At 42.0% G+C, this 27,457-nt stretch overlaps 1 protein-coding gene across 1 annotated transcript in view; it reads left to right on the top strand.

The window, feature by feature from the left end:
• Positions 1-7,345, top strand: part of RTF1 (RTF1 homolog, Paf1/RNA polymerase II complex component) — a 28,273-nt gene extending 20,928 nt beyond the window's left edge. The window contains exons 12-18 of the mRNA XM_079964753.1: positions 1,087-1,164; positions 1,536-1,657; positions 1,942-1,999; positions 2,888-2,965; positions 3,662-3,757; positions 3,974-4,085; positions 4,721-7,345. Coding sequence (XP_079820879.1) covers positions 1,087-1,164; positions 1,536-1,657; positions 1,942-1,999; positions 2,888-2,965; positions 3,662-3,757; positions 3,974-4,085; positions 4,721-4,827 — 651 coding nt within the window. The 3' untranslated portion in view covers positions 4,828-7,345. The remainder of the gene's footprint in view (positions 1-1,086; positions 1,165-1,535; positions 1,658-1,941; positions 2,000-2,887; positions 2,966-3,661; positions 3,758-3,973; positions 4,086-4,720) is intronic.
• Positions 7,346-27,457: the final 20,112 nt, after the last annotated feature.

Genomic DNA, 27,457 nt, shown 5'->3' on the forward strand with positions numbered 1-27,457 from the left:
AAAGTAGCTGTTCTATTACAAAGGAATTTCAGAAATAGACTGGAAAGAGAAGCTGCTGAATTGCAACTTATCACCAAACTTAAAACCATGGAGAGACCTGGTCTGAACAAAGACATTGGATTCTTATCTCATTATACATGACAAAGCCATTTTTCACCTTCTCACCCCTTGCTTTTTCCTGTAAGACCTATTGCAGTCGTTAAGAGTCGTCAACAGGCTCATCACAGCTATCTGCCAATCACCCAATCCCACCACCCTTCTGAGTAATACCCCTCCCCACCTTCTCACTATATAGAAGGGTCTGGTGACTTCTGTTTCAGTGTATCTGAAGAAGTGTGCATGCACATGAAAGCTCATACCAAGAACTAACTTAGTTGGTCTTTAAGGTGCTACTGGAAGGAATTTTTTTATTTTGTTTTGACTATGGCAGACCAACACGGCTACCTATCTGTAACTGGGAAATGTGTGTGCATCTTATGGAGTGAATGCAGGCTGCGCAGCTATCCCAGAAGCCAGAACAGCGAGAGCGATCACTGTGCAGCGCTCCCTCTTGCTGTTCTAGCGTCTGGCTTAGCCCCGTGCAGCCTCTTCTGGGCAGGGGGAGCCTTCATCCCGCTGCCCTGAAGAGGCTGCACGCAGCTAAGCCAGAAGCTAGAAGAGTGAGAGGGAGTGCCACACAGTGATCCCTCTTGCTGTTCTGGCTTCTGGGATTCAGAATATTTTTTTTCTTGTTTTCCTCCTCCAAAAACTAGGTGCGTCTTATAGAGCGAAAAATACGGTGCCACCCGTAATCATGTAACAACAAAGATAGACTGCAGTTACTCTTGATAGATTATTGTCGGCTAGTGGACATGCAGCCAGTGTGCTAACATGATGGAATAAATTTTAAAATGCTTCTTTACTGTTCTTGTACCATGTAAATACAGGCTAGGAACAAAAATTTCAGCAGGCCACAAAGTGAGTGATGTAGGACCTTAGCCTGGCTTGTCAGTGCTTGAATAGAGCGAGCCAGAGCAGCTTTTTCATAACTAACCATCAGTTAGCCCACCTTTCATAATGTCCCCCCCTCCCCTTTTGCATTTGTAGATTGTAAAAGAGAAAGAAAGGTTCCGGAAAGCACCACCAAACTATGCCATGAAGAAAACACAGCTACTAAAAGAAAAGGTAAAATATGATGACACTGGGAAATGGCCCCTAAAATAATTTATTTCAAGATTAAAGCAGCCTTTTTCAATATATATTTCAGTAATATTGCTTAACTTGTTTCCCGAGGGTGGGAAACCAGTATCCCCTTTATTGCTGAGAATCCTTTGTAAAGATTGACACAACTTGTTCAAATTTGATAAGTGCACTAACTGTTGCTTCTCTTGCCTTGAGTCAGATCCCTGTTGATCCTGAAGTATAATATGTTATTAAGAAAGAAAGCACATAACCAGTTGAACTAACAACATAATAACCTCATGGTTTTTAATCAATTCACATAACTGATGCTACAACAGTGGTTCATTCCTAACAAATAATTATTTTTATTAAAGGCCATGGCAGAAGACATGGGAGATCAGGACAGAGCAAAACAGATTCAAGACCAGCTTAATGAGTTAGAGGAGAGAGCAGAGGCCTTGGATCGTCAGCGAACGAAAAATATTTCAGCCATCAGGTTGGTACCTAATATTTAATAATAGACAAGGGAACAGAAAACCAGGAGTACTGCTTTTGTGACCAGTATTGGTCACTGCTGTTATTTCAGAGTGATCTTGTTAATTTTCCATCTGGACAGAATCCACCACTTTTCAGGGTTCAGAATTTATCTCTCATTTCAAAAAGAAATAGGAAAATGACTTCTAGAAAAATAGCTTGTTGAGACCCTGAATTTCAGAGTTCCTTTCTAATACATGAGGTAAGTGAAATACATACACCTTTTCTTTTTCTTTCGTTTTGCAGTTACATCAATCAGAGGAATAGAGAATGGAACATTGTGGAATCTGAAAAGGCTCTAGTGGTGAGTGATGTTGATAGTGCAAAGAAGGCAAAATATATTGTCATGGGAAAGGTGGCTCTCTGAACTCTCTGCTGCTTTTTACGACGACGTATAATTTTCTGGACAGCCTTACCATATTGCCATTTAGTATCAAGCAATAACATGCAACTATACTTGAGTGGCACTGTTGTGATGAAGTAACTTAAAGCCTGCCTGCTGAAAAGGTCCAGTCCATTTATCAAAGCAGGAGCATGAGAAAAATAGCATTTGCTGGAGGCTGACTTTCCCTGTCTGGGATGATGAAAGGGTTACAGCGACCATTGGCTTTTAATGCCACTATATAACTGTGGTTTGAAACTGTCTCAACCAGGAAAGCTTTATGATTGTTAAGAGCCTAGGGTAGGGGAAAACCTATTGATAGAAGACAAGGGAAATGTTTAGCACTCTAGTTTGTAGTCACACCCTCCATAGGCATGTTTTCTCACCCTTCCCAATCCTGTCTTGCATATGTACGCATATATGGTAAATGAGGAAGAAAATGTTTTTCCCAAAATACTCACTTGGGACTCCTACATATGGAAGGTGTCTTCCACTTGTTCTTAAACCTTCCATTTGTGAATTGCTCAAGCAGTATCGGCACCTGCAGTCCTACTTTAGCTTTCTGATAAGTTGAGGGGTGGACAAATTGTTCTCATTATGAACCTAAGAGGAGCCCTGCTGGATCTGACTAAAGGCCTACCTAGTCCAGTATCCTGTTTTGTAGCAGCCAAAAACATGCCTGTGGGTTCCCCACAAGCAGGACACAGGGACAATAGCCCTCTCCTTGTTTCCGAGGAGCTGCATTTGGAGATATGCTGGGGAAAGCATAAGGCAAAAACAGGACTGCATATTTCATATTTCTCTCTACAGGCTGAAAGCCACAGTATGAAAAACCAACAGATGGATCCCTTTACTCGGCGGCAGTGTAAGCCCACAATAGTCTCCAACGTAAGTAAAGTGCAGAGAATTGACAGCAATCGGGAGCAGGGCAAGCTATTCACATATGGAGGTGTGTGTGTGTGTGTGTGTGTGGAGAGAGAGAGTATCTAGATGTGGCAACATAAGGTGTGGATCACTGAAAATGTATCTAGAAGAAGGCAGCACTATAGTCTATTGCCCACTGCACAGGAGAACAGTATATTCATTTCCTGTTTCAGCAGAGTGCTGTATTGGTGTGCAAATCCCATTTTTATAGCTGAAGCAGAGTATTTCTGTGATGCATGGAAAATCACTGAAACCATTTGGAAAGATAATTGTATACATTTCTAACTATACGTTTATTGAGTTGTGGGATATGGGTACATGGGATATATTAAGGGTTGGGATTCAGCTAATGAGTCCTCTCAGTGGAAGCCCCGCTCAGAGACTTCCATTTGTACAATGGGGTTTCCCCCTCCCTCTGTGCACACCCTACCCCCTGAAATTGGTTTGGGGAGGTCGGGGAAACCCCCCATAACAGTGTTGAGGAATGAGGTTTGTTCCATTCCATTCTACAAGCTAAAATGCTTGTGCTGATTAGAAGAGTATTACCTTTAATTCCTCCCTTTATATACATACTTGTTTCTGTATGAAGAGAGAAATGTTAACCTACAAATGGTCAAGTCCATTGTTCAACCTGACATTAAATTTCTTCCTTTGTCACAGTCTAGAGATCCTGCTGTCCAAGCTGCTATACTTGCCCAACTTAATGCAAAATACGGATCAGGTGTATTGCCAGATGCTCCAAAGGACATGAGCAAGGCAAGTTCCCTCAACTTTCTGCTGTTGCATATGCTTCTATCATGTAATCCTTACTTTTGGAATTGCCACCATGTGAAATAGTCACATTTTAAACCTCAAGCTGCATCTAAGAATAGAATGGGGTCTACAATGGGACCTTTCAGACACTATAGCCAATAAAGCATGGTTGGGTAAGCTTCTGTGTTACTTGATATTAAAAGATGTCTCTTGTTTCAGAGTCAGGGAAAAGACAAAGATATGAATTCAAAAACTGCCAGTGACCTCTCAGAGGATCTCTTCAAAGTGCATGATTTTGATGTGAAGATTGATCTCCAGGTTCCCAGCTCAGGTAGGTGTGCCTGTCCCTCAGGGAATGAAATGCAAAGGTGGTAGAAAAGGGAAAGAGTTTTAGGAGCCACCTTGCAAAATAATAATAATAATAATAGCCGGGTGGTTTTTCAAAAATCCAAAGCATGCGAATGGAAAATACACAAATTTTGTGCATCCCGGCAGAAACTACAAGCAGCCATAACTTTGAAAAAGTGAACTTCTGTTAGTAGAGCTGTTCTTTTTCTGGTTAATGTAGCTTAAAGAACCAGAAACTTCAAAAAGTGCAGCTTCTATTTAGACTGAGGAGCTGGTTTAAAGTTGAGAGAAGCCACCATTGGTTTGGTGTCACCACTGCCCTCATAGATCCTGCTGGATTTACTGCTTTCCTTTGCCACAGCATCTGAGGAGGGGTCTGCTGTACTGTAGGAACTGGAAGTTTCTTAGGTCTGTCTTTTGCTCAGTGTCTCGGGGGCAGGCAGAACTCTTTTTTTTTTTTTTTACTTACGTTACACTGCTGGCACCACATTAATAATCATGGCTATCCCCTGCAGAAAGCTTGCAGAGTTAATGCACTCCCTTGAGCCTGATTGTTTGAAGAGAGCCATGCACCTTGCTGAGTTACACACCTAGTATGTGTGCCTTATTTCCCAACAGAGTCCAAAACACTGGCTATCACCTCCAAGGCTCCCCCAGCAAAAGATGGCGCCCCCCGGCGATCACTGAACCTGGAGGACTACAAGAAAAGGCGGGGGCTTATTTGAGCAAACCCCACTCTCTGCTGCTTCTGATCCTGCATGCTACATGATATCCCACCCTTTATTTTCTTCCCTCCCTCTTCAGTTTGCCCTTCGGGGTTGGAGCAGCAACAGAGCTGGAAAGAGACTCTTTAAAATTGCCAGCCATCTGTAATATAAATCATTGACTCTTTACTGTATAGACCTCCATTTCTTGCCCTTTTCTGCCACCCACAAATATGGATCCATGCTATTTTTAGTTTTGTTTGTTAATACAGCTATTTGGAGTTGGCTGTATGTATTCAGTGTTAACCTGGAGTCTGGATTTCTGCAGGAATCTGTTGGTGGCAGAAGCAGTGTTAGCACTTGGCTGTCTCAACCACCACAAGCAAGGAAAATTAAACCGTGGCACAAGACCTCTTGTGAAGGTCGCCTGCACTTTTTTCCTCGTCTTCTCTCCCCTTTCTCCTAACTGTGGAGAAGGGTATATTTTACGAACTGGTTTAGGTTGAAAGTGTACATTTTTGTGGGGGGTGGGGGGGTTGTGTGAATTTTTTCCAGATAGTTTTTTTAAAAATCAATTTTCACCTGCAGTAAGTTTGTATCTCTCATGGTTCTTTAAATCTGTCTTGAATTTTTACCAGCTATATTTGAGCATCCAAAACAGCAGGGGCAATTTAATAAATGTGATTTTATTTTATTATTTTATTATTTTTTACAAACAGGGAGCCTGGCTGACAATAGCTGTGTAACTTCACACTGTTCCTTCACACAGACTTAGAAAAACCCCTTCCCTCATCTTCCCCCCAGTCACTGTCTTTGTAAAGCAGTAGTACATGTGCCCTTGAATTTCCTGCTACAGGTAGGTGGGGCAGTTTTATTGTTCCTGGCTGCTACTTGGATCTCTTCCCCACCCACCCCAAAAATCCCACAACAAACCATGTAACCTTTCGATCTTTCATTTTGCACCCTTACCAAATTGCCTTTTATAGCCAGAATTTTTTTTTTCCATTTGCCTCCCGTTTTTATTTGATTTTATATTTTAATCTTGTTCTGCAGAATGGAAAGCGTACAGTAAAAAATTGAAAATATAAGAGGGCAGTTAATTTGACCTATATGTAACTGGTACAACGTGTGCAGCTGAACTCCAGCACAAGGATTGTATGTATGGAATGTCTGAATAGGAAAAAGATGACTGCTTGATAATCACTCAGGTGTAAAGATCGAAGTGTAAATAAATGACATTTTATCAAAGAGCTCTTCAAAATGAACTACCATGGATTATACTGAACTAAGACTGTGCATACATTGATGAACGTTAGTGATCTGTCAGATCATGCCAGTGCCAGTGCTGGAAAAGTGCCCTCACTAAGGATACTTTCCTGAAGCTGGATTAAAAGGAGAAATCCAAACACACACGAAGCATTCTTAAGCAGGCCCAGAAAATGTTTGCTCACATCAGAATAGAAGTTTGAGTCTTGTGGCTGTGATCTGGGGGATCCTTATTGATGCTTTAATCTATTTCTTCTTTGATTCCTTATTTAAGATTAGGGAGACACACACCTGTGTAAAACCTGATGAAATGAAGAGGAGGAAGTCCTCCTCCCGAAGTGGTTCTCGTCAAGTTGTGTAAACTTTGTGACTTTATTTACTACATAGTCCATAGCTTCGCAGACTATTGTGTAAATATGTAATCATTCTGTTTTTCTGCCTTTTTTCTAGCTACTTTTCTCAAGCGCTTGTCGACTCTTATTGACATACATGCTTCTAACTTTTTTTAAAAAGTGGATTTCTAGAATCTGCCAGTGTATGTTTGGGGAGCCATTATGATATGCTATGTAGATATGCATCTCTATCACTCGGATTTCTTTGTCAGCAACATTATCCGTAGTAGCCAGTCTCCCTGATACCTACATTCTGATATAGAGAGATAGTAAGTCCAAAATTCTTTAACAGAGTTCTGATTGCCCACCAATATTTGCAAAGCTATGGCATAGGAGCAAGGAAAGAGCCGGCAAATGTTAAACTAATGTTCTTATGATCCCTCCTAATTATCATGGCAGTCTGCAGCAGAAATGCACTTCCTGACTTTGGGCTTCATAATCAGAGTACGGAAGGCCTCCCTAAGTTGTAAATAATGCATCAGTTTATCCTTTCCAATTGGGTTACAGGAGTTGATCAAATAAAACACTGTGGAACTTTTAGGACACAAGTGAATGAGGTCGCCATCCTCATGTATCCCCTCCTTACCAAACTTAGAAGAGGTTCTCCTTTCACACAGGTAATGGACAATTCCTTGTCACCTTGTGTTTTTTTCACTTAAGAATAATGCATTGAGGGAGTAATATTTTTTCTGGGATAGCTATGGAACTAATTGTGTATGAAGGTGTAATGTTTTCTCCTCTTTTAAGTGCATGTGACAGTGAGTGGCGACAACACAGGCTCATTGGGAGGGATGGGTTTATTTGCTTTAATTCATTGTCTCGGCAGCATTCGTTACAAATGTATAGACTTCTATAAATAAACTTTGGTTGGTTTTAATAAAGCTGCTCTTGTTTCATCCTTTGCTGTAAGGTGCTCGGCAGACCTCGAGCAACACAACTCAGGAGTCCAGACTATTCGTCATATAGTTACCGCAAAGCTTTTCAAATCCACTTTGAGCTTTGTCTCCGGTTGAGTATAAAAGAAATCATTGTACTACTTCTGAGGTTATTTTGACAGAGAGCAGTTAAGATTAGATGGAAAGGCTTGCTTGGAGTTCTGTTCTGTTTCAGAAGCACAAACAGATGCAATTCCTATTGAAGGAAGGGCAAGATTAAAATGTAGTTAAAGTAAATCCCTGGATGTGCCTTACATTTTTCTCTGAATTCTGGCCTTGTAAGCTGTGGTGTTCATTCATTCATTTAAAAAATTGTATCTTGTAAAAATCTTTCAGGATTGCTAATGGTTCACTTGTCACAGCCATGGTCAGAAGCAAACTGCCTTACCACAAACAGGCATGCCAGTGTGTAGACACAAGTTGTAGAGAACAGCTAAGGCAAGTACCTTACAATCACTTGATAAAAAAATATCAATGCAACAAGTAAAAAAAGTTAAATTCAAAGTCCTAGCAAAGCAGCAGCAGCATTATACTGGGCCTGTGAAAAATAGGCATATTAGTGTCGCTCTCTACTGCAGCTTCTCATAACACACTTCAAATGGGATTATTGTCATATAGAGGCTTTCAGCAGCAGCCTTGGTAGCTGCCGTCAGTCGGGGCGCCTGTCCTTCCAGGCCAGGTGGAAGGGACCCACACAGGGAGCAGAGACCATGTCTTGAACACCTCACAGGCAAACTATCTCTTATTGGATACTTTATTCATAAGTATTAGGTAAAAAAAACAACCACACACCCGCCATTTCCTTGAAATGAACTGGAAATTGCTCAATTTATATACCATACACACAAGTCATGCTCAAATGAAAAAGCAAGTGCCTGCACAGATTTGCTTGCTTGCACATCTGCCCCAGAGCATTAAATTGCTAATTGTGTCAATGTGCAGGCCTCTAAGAATCTGCTGTAAAGCAGTCTTGTGGCTCCTTGAAGAGCAGTGATTGTCTTTATCCAGTAGATAGGATTGTAGTGGCCTGATACCTGGAACGTGGTAATTATGCAAGTTCAAGTCCTTGCTTGGGGATCTTCAGCTCTGTGTAAGCAGATAAGCTTCCTGGACTATTTACAACTGTAAGAGAAGAAGAATTAAGAGGAGGATCATTGTGGCTGGTCTTCTGATGGGCACCAGGGTGAAACTGCCCTTTCTACCAAGGACATAGGGCAGGACTCAACCAATGTGTTCTGTCAATGCAAGGACTTATACTTGCGCAGTTAAACTTCCCCCTCTTACCCCTCCATGTGCCTCGTGCCCTCCCCAGATTTGCTCTGGAAAGTTGCAGGAATCCCTAGAACTTATCTAGGGGGCCCATGAGAGGAGGGCAAATTCCACTGCACAAGCAGAAATCCTGGTGCTGAAATGATATGCTCGTTGGAAACCACCCTTCATAAAACTGAGTTCCTTAGGAAATTGTACATATACGTACTTTAATTATTTGCAATGGTTGTGTGTTTTAGGGGTGGAATTGCTCAAACATTTAAACACTGTTTTTACTATATCGAGAAAGGCAACTTAGAAAGCAGTTCTGGCATTTTCTTTGTTCTCCATTATTCCAGTCACAAGAAGCGAGGCCCCTTCTCTTCAGTGCTGAATGGCACAGGTAAGGTCCCCTAGAGCAATTGGGTTTTTCCTCCCTTTATGGACACAGGAGAACGTTGTATCCCTCCCCTTTATTGTCTGGACACCATACCAGAGAGGAAAAGCTCCCTTAACTGATTAATTTCTTTGCAAGTGCCCTCACCCACCCAATTTTTAGAAACTAAAGTTTGAACTGCTCATTTCTTAGACTGAAGAGGCGCGCTGTGGTAAAATTTGGAAGATAGTGTGGCTCATCCCTGACCATTGGTCATGCTTAAGGGGGCTGATTGGAGTTGGAGTCCAGCAACATCTGAAGGGCCCTGGGAGAGGCATAGCTCAGTGGTAAAATAATAGAATTGAAGAGTTAGAAGGGACCCTAAGGGTCATCTAGTCCTACCCCCTGCAGTGCAGGAAACCTGCCCAATGTGGGGCTTGAACCCATGACCCTGAGGCTGGGGTGGGGAACCTGAGGCTAAGGTGGGGAAAGACTTTTTTTTTTTTGGAAACCATCGAAATCTACTGCAAGTCTGTGGAAAATGCGCCAATGGCCTGACTCTGTATAAGGCATCTTCCTATGTTCATCACTCCTGCTGTAGATCATGAAAGTTAAGTCCAACATTTTGATGTATTACATGTCCTAAATCTGTATGGCCAAGTATTGATATCTCACGGCCTGTTACCTGTGTAGTCACATCCTACCCAATAATTCCTACTGAAGTTCATACCACAATTCCTCTGTTGGCTCCTTGGTCTCCCCACCCCATCCTGTACAACAAATGCCTGCAAGCATTATTCAAATATCCTCTGGTAAAAGAAATCATAATTTCCTCTGTAATTATTACTGAATTGCTTCCAGTAACTCTCTTTAATGTAATTCCATTGCTACTGGTCTGAAGATAACGTTGCCAAGGGATGATATCAGGAATGGGGTTATGGTTGGTTGGTTTCATAAAATTTATATACTGCCCTGAGGTTCCATTGTTCCTACGTTCCACTTGAGAACGTAGGAATTTTGTGGTCTGCCTCAGTTAAACTTCCTGATCATTACATCCGCAACTGAGCGACCTTTCGGCTTTGGCCCAGCCGCTTCATCAGCTCTGAATGTACTTGTCCTCCGCTCTTCCTCAGTAGCATGTTGAACACCTTCCAACCTGAGGGGCTCATCTTCCAGCATCATAACTTTTATATGCCTGTTGTTTTTCCATTGTGTTTTCTTGTTGAGACAATAGGTTTATTAACATAGATTTTTTTTTTGGGGGGGGGGAGGACGGGAAGTCAAGTTTATGTACAAAATTATTGTAGGAAGACTTACATTCTTTTGTTGGATTTTTGTTTTGACAAAATTGATTTATGTAAAATAAGGAAGATATGTCTTTGATGTATAGATGTAATTATGGATAATAAAGCATGAAATTCAAACCGTACAAAGTTGTGACGATTGCTACGAGGCAGGTGAAAACCATGGCTGGTGCCAACTTGCCAAGTGAAAAATTCCTACCTGGCCCCCTCAACAGGTGACTAACTGTAGTCCATAGTAAGGCCAAGATAGCGAACACATAAAATAGGGCGGGAGGGTGGGAGGTCCGACGCAGGAGGAGATAAGGTGAATGAGACCCTGGCCGCATGGAGGTTTCAATCAGGTAAGCCACGCCCCCAGTCGACCGGATTGGTTGGCCGTGGGGTGTGACACAGCCGGGACTCCCAGTGATGCAGGTCATGGCGCCATCCCCCCCCCCCACTGTACATGGGGAGTGCTCGTGGCCTGCCTGCAACTCCGCCTTCCTGGGAAGGTGAGCGGTTCTGTCAAAAGAGCATCTTTGTATAAATGGGGTAGACCTGTGACAATGAATTCAAGAACCAAGGTATTTACCATTCCTAAATAAAGGCCAGGAAAAGGCAATCAGCAAGCATTATTGGATATCTTGACATACAGGAGACAAGTCACACTCTCAGTTTTCTGTTGTAGTCTGCCTTCTCCTATGGTGCTTGCATGATGCTTTGGGGCGGTCTTTGGCTAAGGAGCTGAGCAATTTCCAAAGTCTTTAAAAGTTGTTACACCCTTTTGTTCTGGGTCCCCTCACCTCCTTGCAAAGTGTGTGTGCTGGGGGAAACTGACTCACTTTCTCCCATTGGTTCCTGCCTCCACTCATTCTTCTCTGACTGATAATGAACTTAGGGGGATACTGAGTCCCCTGATTGAGAGTTGGGCTGTAAAAACTAACCCCATTTTTTTCTTATATCACCCTCTACATTGGGGTGGGGAACCTCGGGCCAATTTGACCTGCAAGGCCATTTATCTTTAACCATACCTAGCCACCCAGCTGCCATTACTGATGAAGTCGGCTGCAGGGTAGGAGGATAGGGTTAAATTCTGCCTTGGTTGTGTGCTTGCACAGCCAAGGCAGCAGGTGAGAGAGGGGATGTAAAATCTGACTCAGTTCAAACATGTCTGCCAAGAGCTTCCTGAAAGCTCCCTCCCTCCTCTTCTGTGCTGCTGGTATTGTGCTTGGTTCCCCGCTTGGATCTGCTGGGAAGGCAGTTTCTCTTGAACATAGTGAGGGTGGTAATATCCCAGCTTCCTCCTTCCTCCATCCTCAAGGCAATAAAGAACTTGCTTCTCATAGACATGTGTGTGCTCTGCAAATAAAGTTTAGTTATGCATACCGTCATTCTCAACAACATACTGCAAAATAAAAAAAAATCCTTCCAGGAGCACCTTGTTGTTGTTGTTTAGTCGTGTACGACTCTTCGTGACCCCATGGACCAGAGCACGCCAGGCACTCCTGTCTTCCACTGCCTCCCGCAGTTTGGTCAGACTCATGCTGGTAGCTTCGAGAACACTGTCCAACCATCTCGTCCTCTGTCGTCCCCTTCTCCTTGTGCCCTCCATCTTTACCAGCATCAGGGTCTTTTCCAGGGAGTCTTCTCATGAGGTGGCCAAAGTATTGGAGCCTCAGTTTCACGATCTGTCCTTCCAGTGAGTACTCAGGGCTGATTTCCTTAAGAATGGATCAGTTTGATCTTCTTGCAGTCCATGGGACTCTCAAGAGTCTCCTCCAGCACCATAATTCAAAAGCATCAATTCTTCGGCGATCAGCCTTCTTTATGGTCCAGCTCTCACTTCCGTACATCACTACTGGGAAAACCATAGCTTTAACTATACGGACCTTTGTTGGCAAGGTGATGTCTCTGCTTTTTAAGATGCTGTATAGGTTTGTCATTGCTTTTCTCCCAAGAAGCAGGTGTCTTTTAATTTCGTATGAGCTTTCTCATACCAAGAACAAACTTAGTTGGTCTCTAAGGTGCTCCTGGAAGGAATTTTTTTTATTTTGTTTCGACTACAGCAGACCAACACGGCTACCTACCTGTAAAGAATGGCATTGCTGGCTTTATGTTCAGGGCTTGCAAGGTGGCTCTCCCTTCCCTATGTGGCAGGTGGAGAGAAAGATGCTGGTATTTTACAACCATTCTGCGTTCAAGAGAAGCCCCTTTCACAGAGAGTCTGATAAACCAGTGCCCACTCCCCATCCTCCTTTTGCAGATCTGCTGCAAAAGCGGCTTCTCTTGAACCTACCGATGCTTGTGAAATATGCTCACTACTCTGTTCAAACAGCACTTTCCCTTTAAGGCTCCTGCATGCAGCTGATCTTCCCAAAGGCAGCAGCTTTTCATACATATATACATGTATGTATATTCATACATATATATATATATATATATATATATATATATATAATTTCCATAAAATTTAGATACCACTTGATTGTAAAAGGTTAAAAAACAAACAAAATGCAACAAGACAATGACAAAAATCCACCAACAGCATACAAATCAATATGGCTAACCTGCTCCAAAACACCCACCCACCCCACTCACACACGAAAACAAAGACCACCACAGCCAACCACAAATGAACAGCCGCACCCTAGGCCAACCCCCAACCTCTCTCACCACCAAAGGAACACAAGAGAACAGCAGAGAACCTGCACAAGCAACGCTGACACCAAACCCTACATATATTAAGTAAAATAGAAACATCACCACCCACCCCCACCCATCTTTCCCCCTTCCACCTCTTTCCCCCTTTTCTTCCTAATGTCTCAACAAATGAAACTGATTTGTAAAAATGTTACATGGTAAAAATACGGGAGAGAGACATTACACATACTTTTGTAAATCAAGAAAATCTTTCATAAAAATACATTATAAAAAAATAATCATAAAAAATGGTTTACAAGATGAATAAAGCAATGGAATCGTCAGTAAAAACAGTTATAAATAACTATTTAAAACATTTTAAAAATAATTAAGCAATAAGCTAACAACCACATTGAAACACCGGTCAACATTCTGCAGTTGTCTTTCATCAAGAGTTTAGGAATAGCTCAGCTGGTAGAACATGAGACTTTTAATCTCAGGGTTGTGGATTCCTGCATTGCATTGCAGGTAGTTGAACTAGACGGGCCTTGAGGTCCCTTCTGACTATATATTTCTATGATTCTATGTTCTCATCCATGCTTTGTATGTCTAGAAAGCATGGGGCCAAGCAGGGGTGTAGGAAGGGGGGTGCAGTCCGCCCCAGGTGTCATCCTTGAGGGGGGTGACAAAATGGCACACCATGGGGGGTGGCACTTACCGCGGGGCCAGGCCTGCAGCGTGCCCAAGCCACGTATCTCTCCTGGGAGTGACACAGTGGCTCAGGGTCCTGCGCTGTCTGAAATGGCAGCGTGGAGCTTGTGTCCACCAGGAGCAGTTCACCATGCTGCCCTCCTGTGCAGATCGCCATGGCGTCCCTGTGCACGGATCGCCATGGTGCCCCCATGGGCAGCTTGCCCTGCCCCCGCTGCTCCAGGTGCTGGAGCAGCTAGCTATGCCCCTGGGTCCAAGACATTTTCCACTTATACCGTGTTTTCTAGGCAGGGGTCAGAGCAGTTCTCAGTTTGCCCCACCACTTTCCCCAGGAAAACCTGCTCTTTACTGCTGAATCGGAGCAAACAGCAACCTGTGAGAAACCCTCTTTACAGCAGAAAAGAGTGGGCTTTCCTATGGGAAAGCAGTAGGACAAGCGGAAGTGCAGATGAACCCTATGTCAGTGCGTGAGAGCAGAACAACTTATTTGTTTTTTTTAAGAATTGGATTTTAACGCATTTGCTTCCTGATATAATAAAGATGCTGCTTAAATAATAATAATAATAATAATAATAATAATAATAATAATAATAATAATTTATTATTTGTACCCCGCCCATCTGGCTGGGTTTCCCCAGCCACTCTGGGCGGCTTCCATAAAAACCAAAAATACACTAAACTATCACAGATTAAAAACTTCCCTGAACAGGGCTGCCTTCAGATGTCTTCTGAATGTCAGGTAGTTATTTATCGCTTTGACATCTGATGGGAGGGCGTTCCACAGGGCAGGCGCCACGACCGAGAAGGCTTAAATGGTTCCACCTCTATTTTTTTTTTTAATAAATATTTTATTAAATTTTCAAAATACATAATACAAGATCCCTACACCAAAAAACCAAAACAAATACACCAAGAAACCATATAGAAAGAAAGAAATAAAAAATAAAAAAAATAAAGAAGAAAAAAGAGAAAAATATAACCAACCATTCAATATAACTTTTCTTATATAACTAACTGGACTTCCTCGCATCTCCTTACCCTGCATTATTTATAATCAGAATGTCAGCAAATTATTACCTTATTTCATACCTTATTTTGTACTTTCCAAATATTATACTTCTAAATTTAAAATATTTTTTATCAATTGCTCATACCTTAAAATTAAACAAAATATTGCCTTAAATTTTGACCTTTTCTTACTTATAACTTAATTTTCTATTTTACAAAGCCTATTCGCTGGAGCTGGTATTTTCTAAATCGTGCAAATACTTAACATTCATACAACTTATAATATTTTTGTAGATAATCCTTAAACTTCTTCCAGTCCTCTTCCATTGTTTCTTCTCCCAAGTCTCGGATTCTGCCAGTCATTTCAGCCAGTTCCATATAGTCTATCAATTGCGTCTGCCACTCTTCCAGTGTGGGCAAGTCTTGTGTCTTCCAGTACTTTGCAATGAGTATTCTTGCTGCTGTTATCGCATACATAAAAAAGCTTCTGTCCTTCTTTAACACTTTCTGGCCGACAATGCCCAAGAGGAAGGCCTCCGGTTTCTTAACAAAGGTATATTTAAAAACCTTTTTTAGTTCATTATAGATCATTTCCCAGAAGGCTTTCACTTTAGGGCATGTCCACCAGAGGTGAAAGAATGTCCCCTCAGCCTCTCTACATAAATGGTTCCACCTCTAAAGCAAACACTACATTTGCACCGTTTAAAGGATTATTGAAACAGATGAAAAAGAGAATGGAATCCTATCATCCAGCTGAAAACTTCCTGCAGCTGATTCTAGCCACCGAACATTTTTTGGCTCGTACAGTGGTACCTCGGGTTACAGACGCTTCAGGTTACAGGCTCCGCTAACCCAGAAATAGTACCTCGGGTTAAGAACTTTGCTTCAGGATGAGAAAAGAAATCGTGCGGTGGCAGTGCGGCGGCAGCAGCAGGCCCCATTAGCTAAAGTGGTGCTTCAGCTTAAGAACAGTTTCAGTTAAAAACAGACCTCCGGAACGAATTAAGTTCTTAACCCGAGGTACCACTGTATTCTGAAATACAATGTGAATACGTGTCTTGACTTTTATGAGCGTCTTAATTATGTCACTGTCAATACAATTTGCAATTGCCAGTTAGCAGGATCTTGTGTTTAAAGCAGGCCAGACTAGCTATTTAACATGACTTTATGAGTATGGAGAGTTGTTACGATAAATTGGGAGTGAGCAAACTGGCCCTTGGCCCAATTTTATGTGCACGCTAAGGAGGGGAAAGTCGGAAGAAAGGGTTGGCAGAAAGTGAGTAAGAAAAGAGAAAGGCAGAAAGGAAAAGATAAAAGGGATGCCCTTCCTGCCTCCAGCAGCAGCCCACAACAGATTATCCCTCAGGGAATGCAGACTTCAACAGAAAAAGGTTTCCCATGCCTGGTTTAAATAGTCGGGCATCTATGCAATGTACTAACCATCCCATCAGCACAAGAATTTATGCTTGCACAATGGGACTCCACCCACCCCCATTTTCCCCTTCTGTCTTAGGGCTTTATCCAACCCACTGGAACAGATTTCAGGACAGTGTGGGGCATGCTCAAGGGAAGGAGAGCGAGGAATAATAAAAATAAAAATATTAATTTATTTATACCCCGCCCATCTGGCTGGGTTTCCCCAGCCACTCTGGGCGGCTTCCAACAGAATATTAAAATACAATAACCTATTAAACATTAAAAGCTTCCTTTGTCTTCTAAAAGTCTGGTAGTTCTTTATATCTTTGACATCTGATGGGAGGGCGTTCCACAGGGCGGGTGCCACTACCGAGAAGGCCCTCTGCTTGGTTTCCTGTAACTTGGCTTCTCACAGTGAGGGAACTGTCAGAAGGCCCTCAGGGCTGGACCTCAGTGTCTGGACTGAGCGATGGGGGTGTAGACGCTCCTTCAGGTATACTGGGCCGAGGCCGTTTTGGGCTTTAAAGGTCAGCATCTTTAATAGAATTGTAGGGTTGGAAGGGACCACAAGGATCATCTAGCCCAACACCCAGCAATGCAGGAAACTTTTGCCTAACATTGGGCTTGAACCCCCACAACCCCGATATTAACAGTCTTGTGCTCTACCAACTGAGCTATCTCAAGCATAAATACTTGTGTGGACAGGCTGGGTTATTTAGTGCTACATTGGAGAGAGAACCTTTGAATGCAGACTGTCCCAATCCACAGCATCTCCTGGTTGGGCTGGGAGAGTCCCCTGTCTGAAATCCTGGAGTATCGCTGCTAGTCAGTGCTTTGTTCTTGGTGGACCAATGCTGTTCAAGAGAAGAGTCGTACCTCAGTGGTAAAACACCTGCTTTGCATGCAGAAGGTCCCAAACTCCCTGGTATCCCCAAACCCCCAATATCTCCAGGTAGGGCTGGAAAAAAGCCCTGTTTGAAAAACTGGAGGGCTGCTGCTAGTTAGGACAGGCAATACTGAGGTTCTGTTGCCATCCATCCATCTCAGGAGACAATGGAGGAGTGCGCCTTTGGGGGTGAAGTCAAACTGTTGGAGAGTTGAAGGCCACTGTGGCTGTAATGACTGATACAGGAGAGACGTGTTTTATTGCAGGTGAGGCAGATGAAGGCATCCAGTTGTGCTTCTCTCCGTGGCGTTTCTTCTCTCTGTGCTCCTCCCAGCGGCCATTCTTCCTCTGGTCACTGCTGCAGATGCACCAACTGACTGTCTGTCTCCAGGCACTGCGGTTGCATGCAAGGGATTCCCACATGGTGGGGTTGATGTTGCCAGCCTTCATGTCTCATTTTCAGACATCTTTGTAACACCGAGTTGTTCTGCCAATGGGCCTGTTCTGGCTTCCAGTGTGTTGCACTGTCTGTCAACATCCTGGAACGAATTAAGCTGTTGCAAACGGACGCTAAGGGGTGTCTCATTTGAGCATCGACTGGTTGAGAAGCACTGCGTTCTGAACATCCAGACAGGAGAAATCATTACTTTCCCCTTTCCACAATCACAACTTTAGTTAGTGTGTGGGTGTCAATACAAGTATTTCTGCTTGTGCAAGGAGGACTTTCTCTTATCTCCACACCTCACACTCTCCCCAAATGTTCTCCAGAGGATTTGGGGGGGGGAACCCCTAGAACAAATTGAGAGGCCATGTGAACAGAGAAGAGGTAAAGTCCTTGCACTGAAATATTATTCACATAGCACTACATTGGAATCAATCCTGTGGTTTTTATTTTTGTCTACTGTTGTTTAAAATTTATCTTCTTTTAGGGAAGTAGAGAGAGCAATGATATCTTTCTGCTTTTCAGGACTTCCGGGTTAGCACCTCCGGCAATGGCGGAATTCCTCTGATCGGGAGGAACCCGCTCCGTGGAATTTAGGGTCTGGCCGCCACGGCGAAGGCGGAGACCCACTAAAAACCACAGGCGAGAGGAAATTAAGTGGTTTCCAGCTGTAATGCTTAAGAGATATGAAAAAAAAAAGGTTTAGAAATAAGTAAAAATTAATGGTGAGGATTTGCTGAACTAACAATTTGAATTGGAATACAAGAAAGGGAGGTATGAGGAGGTCTGGAAAATAAGTTAAAAGAAAATAAGTAATGGAAATTCTATGTATTTTTAATTATTTTTGTATTTTTGTATTTTTGTATTTTTGTTATTCTTTCTTTTTTATTTTATATTGTATTATTTTTTGAAAACCTTAATAAATATTCTATTTTTAAAAAAAAACCACAGGCAGGAGAAGCCTGTGGACGTGGGATTCGGCTGGCACCTTTTGCGCCTCCCCTACTCGCGGGGAAACCCGGTTTCAGGGATCCGGAGCGACGTGGGGTGAGTGGCGCGGTGCTTTGAATCGACTGCTTTTTTCACGGAGTGAAGCCGCATTGCTGTTGCCGGAGAGCACTGACTTTTTCCTGTGGACAATTTGATCTTAAAACAACTACCCGTGAGTAGAATGGAAAACTGGATTTTTAAACGTCTTAATTTGGCATTGAACGGGGGAGGTTTTAAACAGGAAGTCCGCCCCCCTTTTTTGTAAATAGACTAAAGCAAAGAGGTTGCAAGCTAAAGTCTCGGAAAGTCTTCTGTAAAGAATTAAATTTCCATTGGCTAAAATTGATAAACCACCCTTGAAAGCAGGAGAAGAGGGGGGAAATTTAAGATCGTCCAAGCCTGCAGGAGAGAGAGTGAAGAAAGATAAATTATCACCATTTTGAACCTGGAAACGGGCTGCCAATAAAATTGACGTTTTTCAGAAAGTTCATTGACTGTGAATAAAACCTATGTGGACAGATAGTTAAACAAGAGAAATATATTGTTTCCATTGTTTCCTTCTGCACTCAAAAAGGAGCAAAAGTAACTGAAAAGTAACTGAAAATTGAAACTAACTTTGTTGCTGGATCTGCGTTTAAAAGGATTGAACAAATAGAAATTGTTTCCTCTAGAGGGAGTCTTTGAAACTGGCAGAGAGATATATCTAAATTTGTCTGGCAGGGCAAAAAGCCCAGAATCAAGTTTAAGATACTAACTGATGCGAAAGAAAGAGGGGGCTTTGCCCTGCCGGACTTAAAGTTGTACTATGAAGCCACAGCTTTTTGCTGGCTAAAAGACTGGCTACTTCTCGAAGACACTGACGTATTGGACTTGGAAGGCTTTAACAATGCTTTTGGTTGGCATGCATACCTATGGTACGATAAGGTTAAGATCAATAAGGTCTTTAAGAACCATATTGTCAGGAAAGCAGTTTTTAATGTCTGGACAAAATACAAAGACTTATTGGAAAACAAAACTCCGAGGTGGCTTTCACCTCTGGAAGCTAAGGCCCGAAAAAGACCCAATATGGAGGCCAAATGGCCAAAATATTGGGAAATATTAGAAAAAGATGGAGACAATTGGAAATTGCAGAGTTTGGAGAAAATGAAGGATAAAGTGCAAGACTGGTTACATTACGCTCAGATTAAAGAAGTTTTTAAAAATGACAAAAAGGTAGGGTTCCAGGTGGAGAAATCGAAGTTGGAAACAGAATTGTTAGAACCAAAAAATAAGGTACTATCAAGAATGTATAACTTGCTGTTGAAATGGAATACACAAGACGAAATGGTTAAATCGGTTATGATAAAGTGGGCTCAGGATATTGGGCATAATATCTTGTTTGAGGACTGGGAAAGGTTGTGGACCACAGGGCTGAACTTCACTGCATGTAATGCTTTGAAGGAAAATGTAATGAAAATGATATATAGATGGTACATGACCCCAGTTAAACTTGCCAAAATATACCATTTGTCTGATAATAAATGTTGGAAATGTAAAGAACATGAAGGAACATTCTTTCACCTCTGGTGGACTTGCCCTAGAGTGAAGACCTTCTGGGAAATGATATATAATGAGTTGAAAAAGGTATTTAAGTATACCTTCACTAAGAAACCAGAGGCCTTCCTTCTGGGCATTGTCGGCCAGAAGGTGTTAAAGAAGGACCGAACATTTTTTATGTATGCAACAACGGCAGCAAGGATACTTATCGCTAAGAGCTGGAAAACTCAAGATCTACCCACACTGGAAGAGTGGCAGATGCAGCTGATGGACTATATGCAACTGGCCGAGATGACTGGTAGAATTCGAGACCTGGGAGAAGAGAGGGTTGAAGAAGACTGGAAGAAATTCAAGATTTATTTACAAAAGTATTGTAATTTGGTAGAAGGCTAAGAAGGATGCTAGATCATAAATAACTGCCTACCATTGAATTAGATTTGAATTTGACGATAAGTGAGATTGAGGAAAATATAAAATTTTTGGAGAATTATTAGACTAAATTAATTGAATGAGATTTAAGAATGTAAACAAGATGATAAATTGCTGGAAAAAGGTCACAATGATGTAAGTGGGAGTGGGAGACGTGAGGGAGTCCAAAGAAGTTTTGAAAAATGTGTTATGATTCATGTTACATTGTTTATCATTTTTGCATTTTGTATTTAAAAAAAAAAATCTCAATAAATATTTATAAAAAAGAAAAAAGAAAAAGAAAATTGAAACTAACTTTGTTGCTGGATCTGCGTTTAAAAGGATTGAACAAATAGAAATTGTTTCCTCTAGAGGGAGTCTTTGAAACTGTTACATGAGTGGATCTGGGGAATTTCCCAGTTGCAGAGATAAAAGACCATGAGAATCAGGGATTGACCTTGAACGGGTAAGAATGTCGACAGAAGAAGCCTTAGTGAATGCATTTTGTAAGATAAGTGCTTTATTGGATCAGCTTCATAAGAAGACGGATGTTATGATTTTTAAAATTGATAATCTGGGACAAAAAGTGCCTGACTTGGGACAAAAAGTGAACATCTATACAGAAACTACGACATGGCAAGTTGTGGAGAAGGCGAGGGAGAAAGTTGTTGTTGAACCTCAAGTAACACAAGTGGAGAGAGCCCCAGCCTCACAGAGGCAATTTGATGAATATAAGTTGTTGCCTTCTATGACTGAATTTAGAGAAAGTCAGATTTTGAGGATCGGAGCCTCGCTTGGATTGGAGAAGGAAAGATGGACAGATCCCCTTATACAGGGATGTTCTGGCTTTTGGGATTTGGATTTGGGTCAGGAAGAGATCGGAGTTGTGGGGGCCTCCAGCTTTGGAGGGATTTTGAAACATGTCCTGAAATATCTTTTGGACTTTAATTTTGACTATGGAGAATGGGCTGACCTGTCGAGAAGGAATAAAGACATTGTTAGGTTGGAGCTTCCCCGAGATCTACTCCTCAGTGCCAAAGGAAGGAAATTAAGAACAAGATCAGCAGAAGATAAAGTAAAGCGTATGTATAAATATGAAGAAGATCCGCAGAAGGGACATGGAAAAGAGTTAAGAGCCTCGGACAGAAGATCACCAGGTTGATGGACCATACGGAATTGATAGAAAGGACTGTCAGAATCCGAGACCAGGGAGAAGAGACGGTGGAAGAAGATTGGAAAAAAAGTTTAAAAGTTATTTATAGAAATATTGTAAAATTAATGAGTGTTAGAAAAATGTTGGAATGAAATTACATGGCTTTAGTTGAAATGATATAAGGAGTTAAGTACAAATAAGTTTTATAGTATTAATGGTAAGATAAGGTTAACATAAATTAAGATAACTATATGACAGAAAACAGAGAAAGATGGAATGGATTTGCTGAAATAATTAATAACCAGAATACAAAAAAGGGAGGTGTGAGGAGGTCGATGAAACAAGTAAATGAAAGACAAAGAAATGGAAAAATTGGATGTGTTTTTAACTGTTTTTGCTTTTATTTTTGTTTTGGATGTATTTTGTTTTGTTTTTGTGTATTGTAATGTATTGATTTGTTTTGTTTAATCTTTTTTCTTTTTTCTTCTTTCTGTAATCTTTAAACTTTTAATAAATATTATTTTTTTTTTAAAAAAAGATATCTTTCTGTTTTTCAGTATATTTTCCTGATTTTGTCTTTTTGCCCCACATGCCTTTCAAAAGGAGTTTATGTGCAAAGCGCTATCTTTGTACCACGAAAAAGTTGCAAAGTCCAAAAACCCCCTCCTTTCCTTTACAATTGAATCAGTTGCATGAGAAGAAAGTTTGGGTGGGGTGGGGATTTCCCCTTCTCGTTTGAGATGTAATAACATTTGTAAGCAAATCAAAGGATTAAGTTGGCCATTGAAGAAGTATTTTTCTCAGGTGTCTAGAAATAAATATTTTCTCTAGGTATTAGTTTCCTCTCTACAAATGAGGCTGGGGAAAACAAGATGTGCCGGTTTACAGCAAGAGTCAGTTATGCACAGCTCAGATGGGCAGCTGCTTTCTGGCATAATCAATCCCTCCACAATTCTGGTAGTTTTGTACGTTTTCAAAAATGAGCCTCAGATGAGTTTTCCGTTGCTCAGATATACAAGAAGCACTTTTATTTTAAAAATGCAGAAAGCCCACCTTGAAACCTGAATGGGAAGTAAAATGGTGACTGAATCTGTGGTGGAATTGTTGGGAAGTATGTGAGTCAGAAACTGGAAGAAGCTGGGCTTTGTTAGCAGGAGGAATAATAACCTCAAATCCTGTTTTTTATGTACGTTTGTACACACCCATGGACCTTGGTTTCAGTGCAGTTGTAGTACTGGAAGCATGCAAAGTTCTCCTGAAGCCATAAAACAACTGGCGAGATTAACGGTGCTGCTTGGGACTCGTGGAGGATCCAGTGAGAAGAAAAAAAATGTAAGGGATATGCATGTTTTCTACTGTTGTGAGATTACAGTTATGAGACTACTGTGGATGGTACTATTACCATGGGTTCAGCTTAAAGCAAGGCCTGGTCCCAGTCTGGGAATCAACAAAAGAACATATTTCTTAATGGTCCAGGATGTCCAAGGAGTGATTATTTTATGAGAACTAATTGGCAGAAGATTTTATATTAATGCAGTGGTCTCTCTGGAAGGCTTGGGAAGAACACCTCAGTGGAGCTTGGGGAAAGGAGAGGCACCCTTTCCCTCCCAAGCTAAGGGGTGGGTGCTGGTGAACAAGTCTCTCTGTGTGTGAGGGAAGGGGGGGGGGGGAAGGAGGAGAAGAAGCAGCAGTACAAGCTGCGGGGAGGAGAGAGAGACATTGAAACTAAAGCCGTGGGGACAAGATGCCCTTTTTTTCCAGAGATTTGTTGTGAGGGAGTGGATCTGCTATTCATGTGGCTTTCCTTTACAGTGGTACCTTAGGTTAATTCGTTCCAGAGGTCTGTTCTTAACCTGAAACTGTTCTTAACCTGAAGCACCACTTTAGCTAATGGGGCCTCCTGCTGCTGCCGCGCCGCTGGAGCATGATTAGTGTTCTCATCCTGAAGCAAAGTTCTTAACCCGAGGTAATATTTCTGAGTTAGCGGAGTCTGTAACCTGAAGTGTATGTAACCTGAAGCATATGTAACCCGAGGTACCACTGTATTATTGTTTATTTCAATCACTTCCCATAGAACATCCTAAAGTGATATGGTGGTAAAAATATATATAAAAAACATTTCAAGTCCAATATAGACTTCTGGCACCAATAGGTGCCGGAAAGATAATAGAGATGGCATGGGTCTGATGCCTATCTGGAAGTCGCCCTGTAAGTGCCATCACGCTGAACCCTGGTTAGTGTTGGATCAAGCGATCAGCCTCCGATGGATGATTTAGAAGGATTGGGTCCAGCATCACTTTTGCTGTGCGTGTTGTGCCAGTATCCATACTCGGTAGAGTTACATCTCAACGCAGCTCCTTCCTTGGAAGCATCTTCGGGGTGAAGATCCACACCAGGGGGCGGCAACCTAAGGCCGTTTAACTGGCCCATGGACCCCTCTGCCAGCTCGGGGACCTCTGCAGCCCACTCGGTTGGCTCCTGTGCACCGCGCTAAACCACTGCGGAGTAGAGCAGGAACCACCTTCTGTGACACTGGCCAGCTTCCCATTGGCTGCAGGAAGCTTCTGCAGCCAATGGGAAGCTGCACACACCTTCTCCACACTGGAAGGAGTGCTGGAAATAGCAATAAACACTCATGGATGCCATAAAGATTCAGTCAAGTGTAGAATAGGCATAAAAGCATATTGGTAGCAAATATATACAGACATTCACCACTGCCATGGTCAAGGCATGCTTAGAGTCCAACAACAGTCTAAGACTCTCTGCTTCTCTCACCACAAGACACAAGCAAGAGACTCACAAGTTACATAGAACTGTTGTTATCAGTACTTCCTGTCACACTGTGCATGTCCAAAGAACAGTTCCCACATAAAACATCATTGCATAGGCAAAACAATCTCAGCCTTCTGCTGCTTCTTGAAACTACTTCTCTGTTTCTGGAACAAATGATTCTCACACACAGAGAGAGATGATCCAACAGTCCAATGCGGAGCCAGTTTCCTGATGAGATGGGATCTGCCACAGATCTCTCCTGAAGTGATTGGCTGAATATATAAGGGGCAATACAACACTTTAGGTACTCTGTTCCATTGTGGCATTGAAAAATTTAATAACTCTGATTTGCCTGCATTAATTCAGTATCCTGTCATGGTATGTAAATCCTAATTCAGCCTCAAAAATTCTTTTACATTTCCCCTCGGTCCCACATCAAATAATGCAACATTATTTGTATCTCCACAAACTTTAATTTCTGGGGCCCATCTTGAAACCTTTTATTGTATTGTGGTTTCTGTTAAGTTGTGGGTGACCATATCAGACGACACAGCGATTCTTCAAACAGCTCTTCTTTATTCAGATGCCAGAACTGAACTGAACTGAAGGCCTCAGCCAGCCTGCTTATATAGAGCTCCAGTACCTTGTTACTGTAACAACTTTCTAAAACTATCCAATCACTGAACGTCACTTTCGATCCTTCATTTGCATAACTATCTACAGTATCCCCCTGCTGGCCCAGGGTGAGAACTTCAGTACATAACAGTTTCTTACTGTAGCTAAGAATGGTTCCATTTTGAATTTAAGTAAAGAGACAGAGGGCACCCTTGTCTAGTGCCCCTTTGTATTTCAGATTCTGGTGATAAAGACCCATTGATTCTGAGATAAGGTGCTTGATAAATGCTGTTAATCCAAGTTTTGAACATTTTGTGTACATCACTGTTTGCAAAATGTGTCAACATTGCCTGTTTGGTCAGTGCTTTTTTCGGGGTGGGGGCGCAGGGGTACACATACCCCTAAACATTTTGTGAATCTAATGGGAGGAGAAACTAAAAAAAATTTAAAATTTATTTTCTTTTCTAGCATGGTGAGTCGTCAGTTCCATTGCTACGCCTGATGGCGGCCTCATTTCCTGTCGCAGTATTTCCCAAGTATCAGACAGAAGCGAGCGTTTAATGTGTGAAGCAGTGTGGAATGTGGATGTGTGGTGATGAAAGCTGATGAAAGTTTGGCCTCATTGAGGGGCAGTATTTCAATATGAGCAATGCATATTCTTTGTACCATTGTCCATTTACTATATTTATTTCCCCTGATTTGAACTATAAAATGGTGATCTTCTTGAGTCAAAATGAGAGTACCCCTAAACATTTTTTATAGAAAAAAAAAAATCACTGCATAGGATCACCTTTCATCATTAAGATTTCCTCCTCCATTCAAGCTACTCAAACTAATGTTCCCATCTAGTCCCAAAAGAACAGTGAGACTGAGTCATGGGAAATTCAGGAAACGTAAAGAACATGCTAAAGGCGTGATCAGTTAGGGAGGACACCCTATGCGTCTGACTGAAGAACTTGGGCAGGAAATACTCAAAATAGCTGCTTTCACACCTCTCCATGCAGGACTAAGTTCACACAATATCTGCAAGGTACGTTCCATAGCTGGAAAGACTGACAGCCCAATATGGAAGCTTTGTGAGCAGAAGTGAAAATATATCAGAACCAAACTACATGAGAGACTTGAGTGCAAACTTTTTCTTTCCTAATTTGCAGTGTGTGGGGCCTGATCCAGATTTGGACCTTGGAATGGGCCTAGGAGGACTTTAACCCTTACCTCCCATCCTGCAGTTCCAGTGCAAGTTGGGGCTGGGGCCTGTTTGCAATTTGCATTGGGGGGGGGGGAACCTCCCAGCAACCCAAGATGATACTGATGATTAATTGATGATGATACTAAATTGTTCAGGGTTGTTAAAAAAACAAACAACAACCTGTGCAACTCTCCAGAAAGATCTCTCCAAGATGAGTGAATGAGTGGTAAAATGACAAATGTTATTTAGTGTAAACAAATATAAAGAGATGCACATCAGGGCAAAAAAATATTTTTATTTCACATATATGCTTGTGGGGTCTGAACTGGTGGTAACTGACCAGGAATGAGACCTTGGGGTCAAAGGCAGATTTAGGGCCGTGCAACCGGTTTCCGCTGCACTGGATTCTAAGCCAAGGGAGTTCCGCAAGGCGTTGCAACTATGACATACTGAATTGAGCGGAACAGAAGGCAAGTGGCAGGGGGGCAAAAAAATTGGCCTTGGACAGGGCACTGTTGAAATTTGAAAGACCAAAGTCCGGCCCTGCTTGGGGTTATAGTAGATAGCTTGATGAAGATGTTGACCCATTGTGTGGCAGCTATAAAAAAAAGGGGGGAATTCCATAATGAAGGAAACTGAAAACTGCCAATATCATAATAGCATTATACAAATCTATGGTGCAACCCCATTTCAAATATTAGGTACAGTTCTGGTTGCCTCACCTAAAAAAAGATATTGTACAGTTGGAAAAGATCCAGAAAAGGGCAGTGCTATTTTTCTAGGGGGGGGGGAGGGTTCTGGAACTCACTGTAAGCACCTCCCTTGTTCTCTTAGAATGGCAATGGCCCCCACCTGAGAGTTCCAGTGAGTTCTGGCAAAGTGAGTAAGAAGTGAATGATGCAAGTTTATAAAACTATTTATGGCATAGAGAAATAATAATAATAATAATAAATTTTATTTATATCCCGCCCTCCCCAGCCGAAGCCGGGCTCAGGGCGGCTAACAACAATCAAACAATCAGATAATCGCACATTCTAAAAATAGTTCATTATAAAAATCAATTAAAATCAAATTAATGGCAACTGATTAAGCAAGATTCTGTGCAGGTTGCCAGAGGAGGGAGTCAGGCTGTGCCCTGACCAAAGGAATCTCCCCTGTTGGAACTTGTGGACATCCAATGAAGTTGAATGTCATCAGAATGGATAAAAGAAAGTCCTTTTTCATGCATAGTTGAACTATTGAATTTGCTTCCACAGGAGGCAGTGATGATAACCAACCTAGATGATGATTGCCCCAGCCACTATGGGCGGCTAGATGGCTTTACAAGAGGATTAGACAAATATCCACGTGGATATTCACTCTGCAGTCTATGCATTAACTTTACA

The sequence above is a fragment of the Podarcis cretensis genome (genome assembly GCF_951804945.1).
Source record: "Podarcis cretensis genome assembly, chromosome: 1".
NCBI lineage: Eukaryota > Metazoa > Chordata > Lepidosauria > Squamata > Lacertidae > Podarcis > Podarcis cretensis.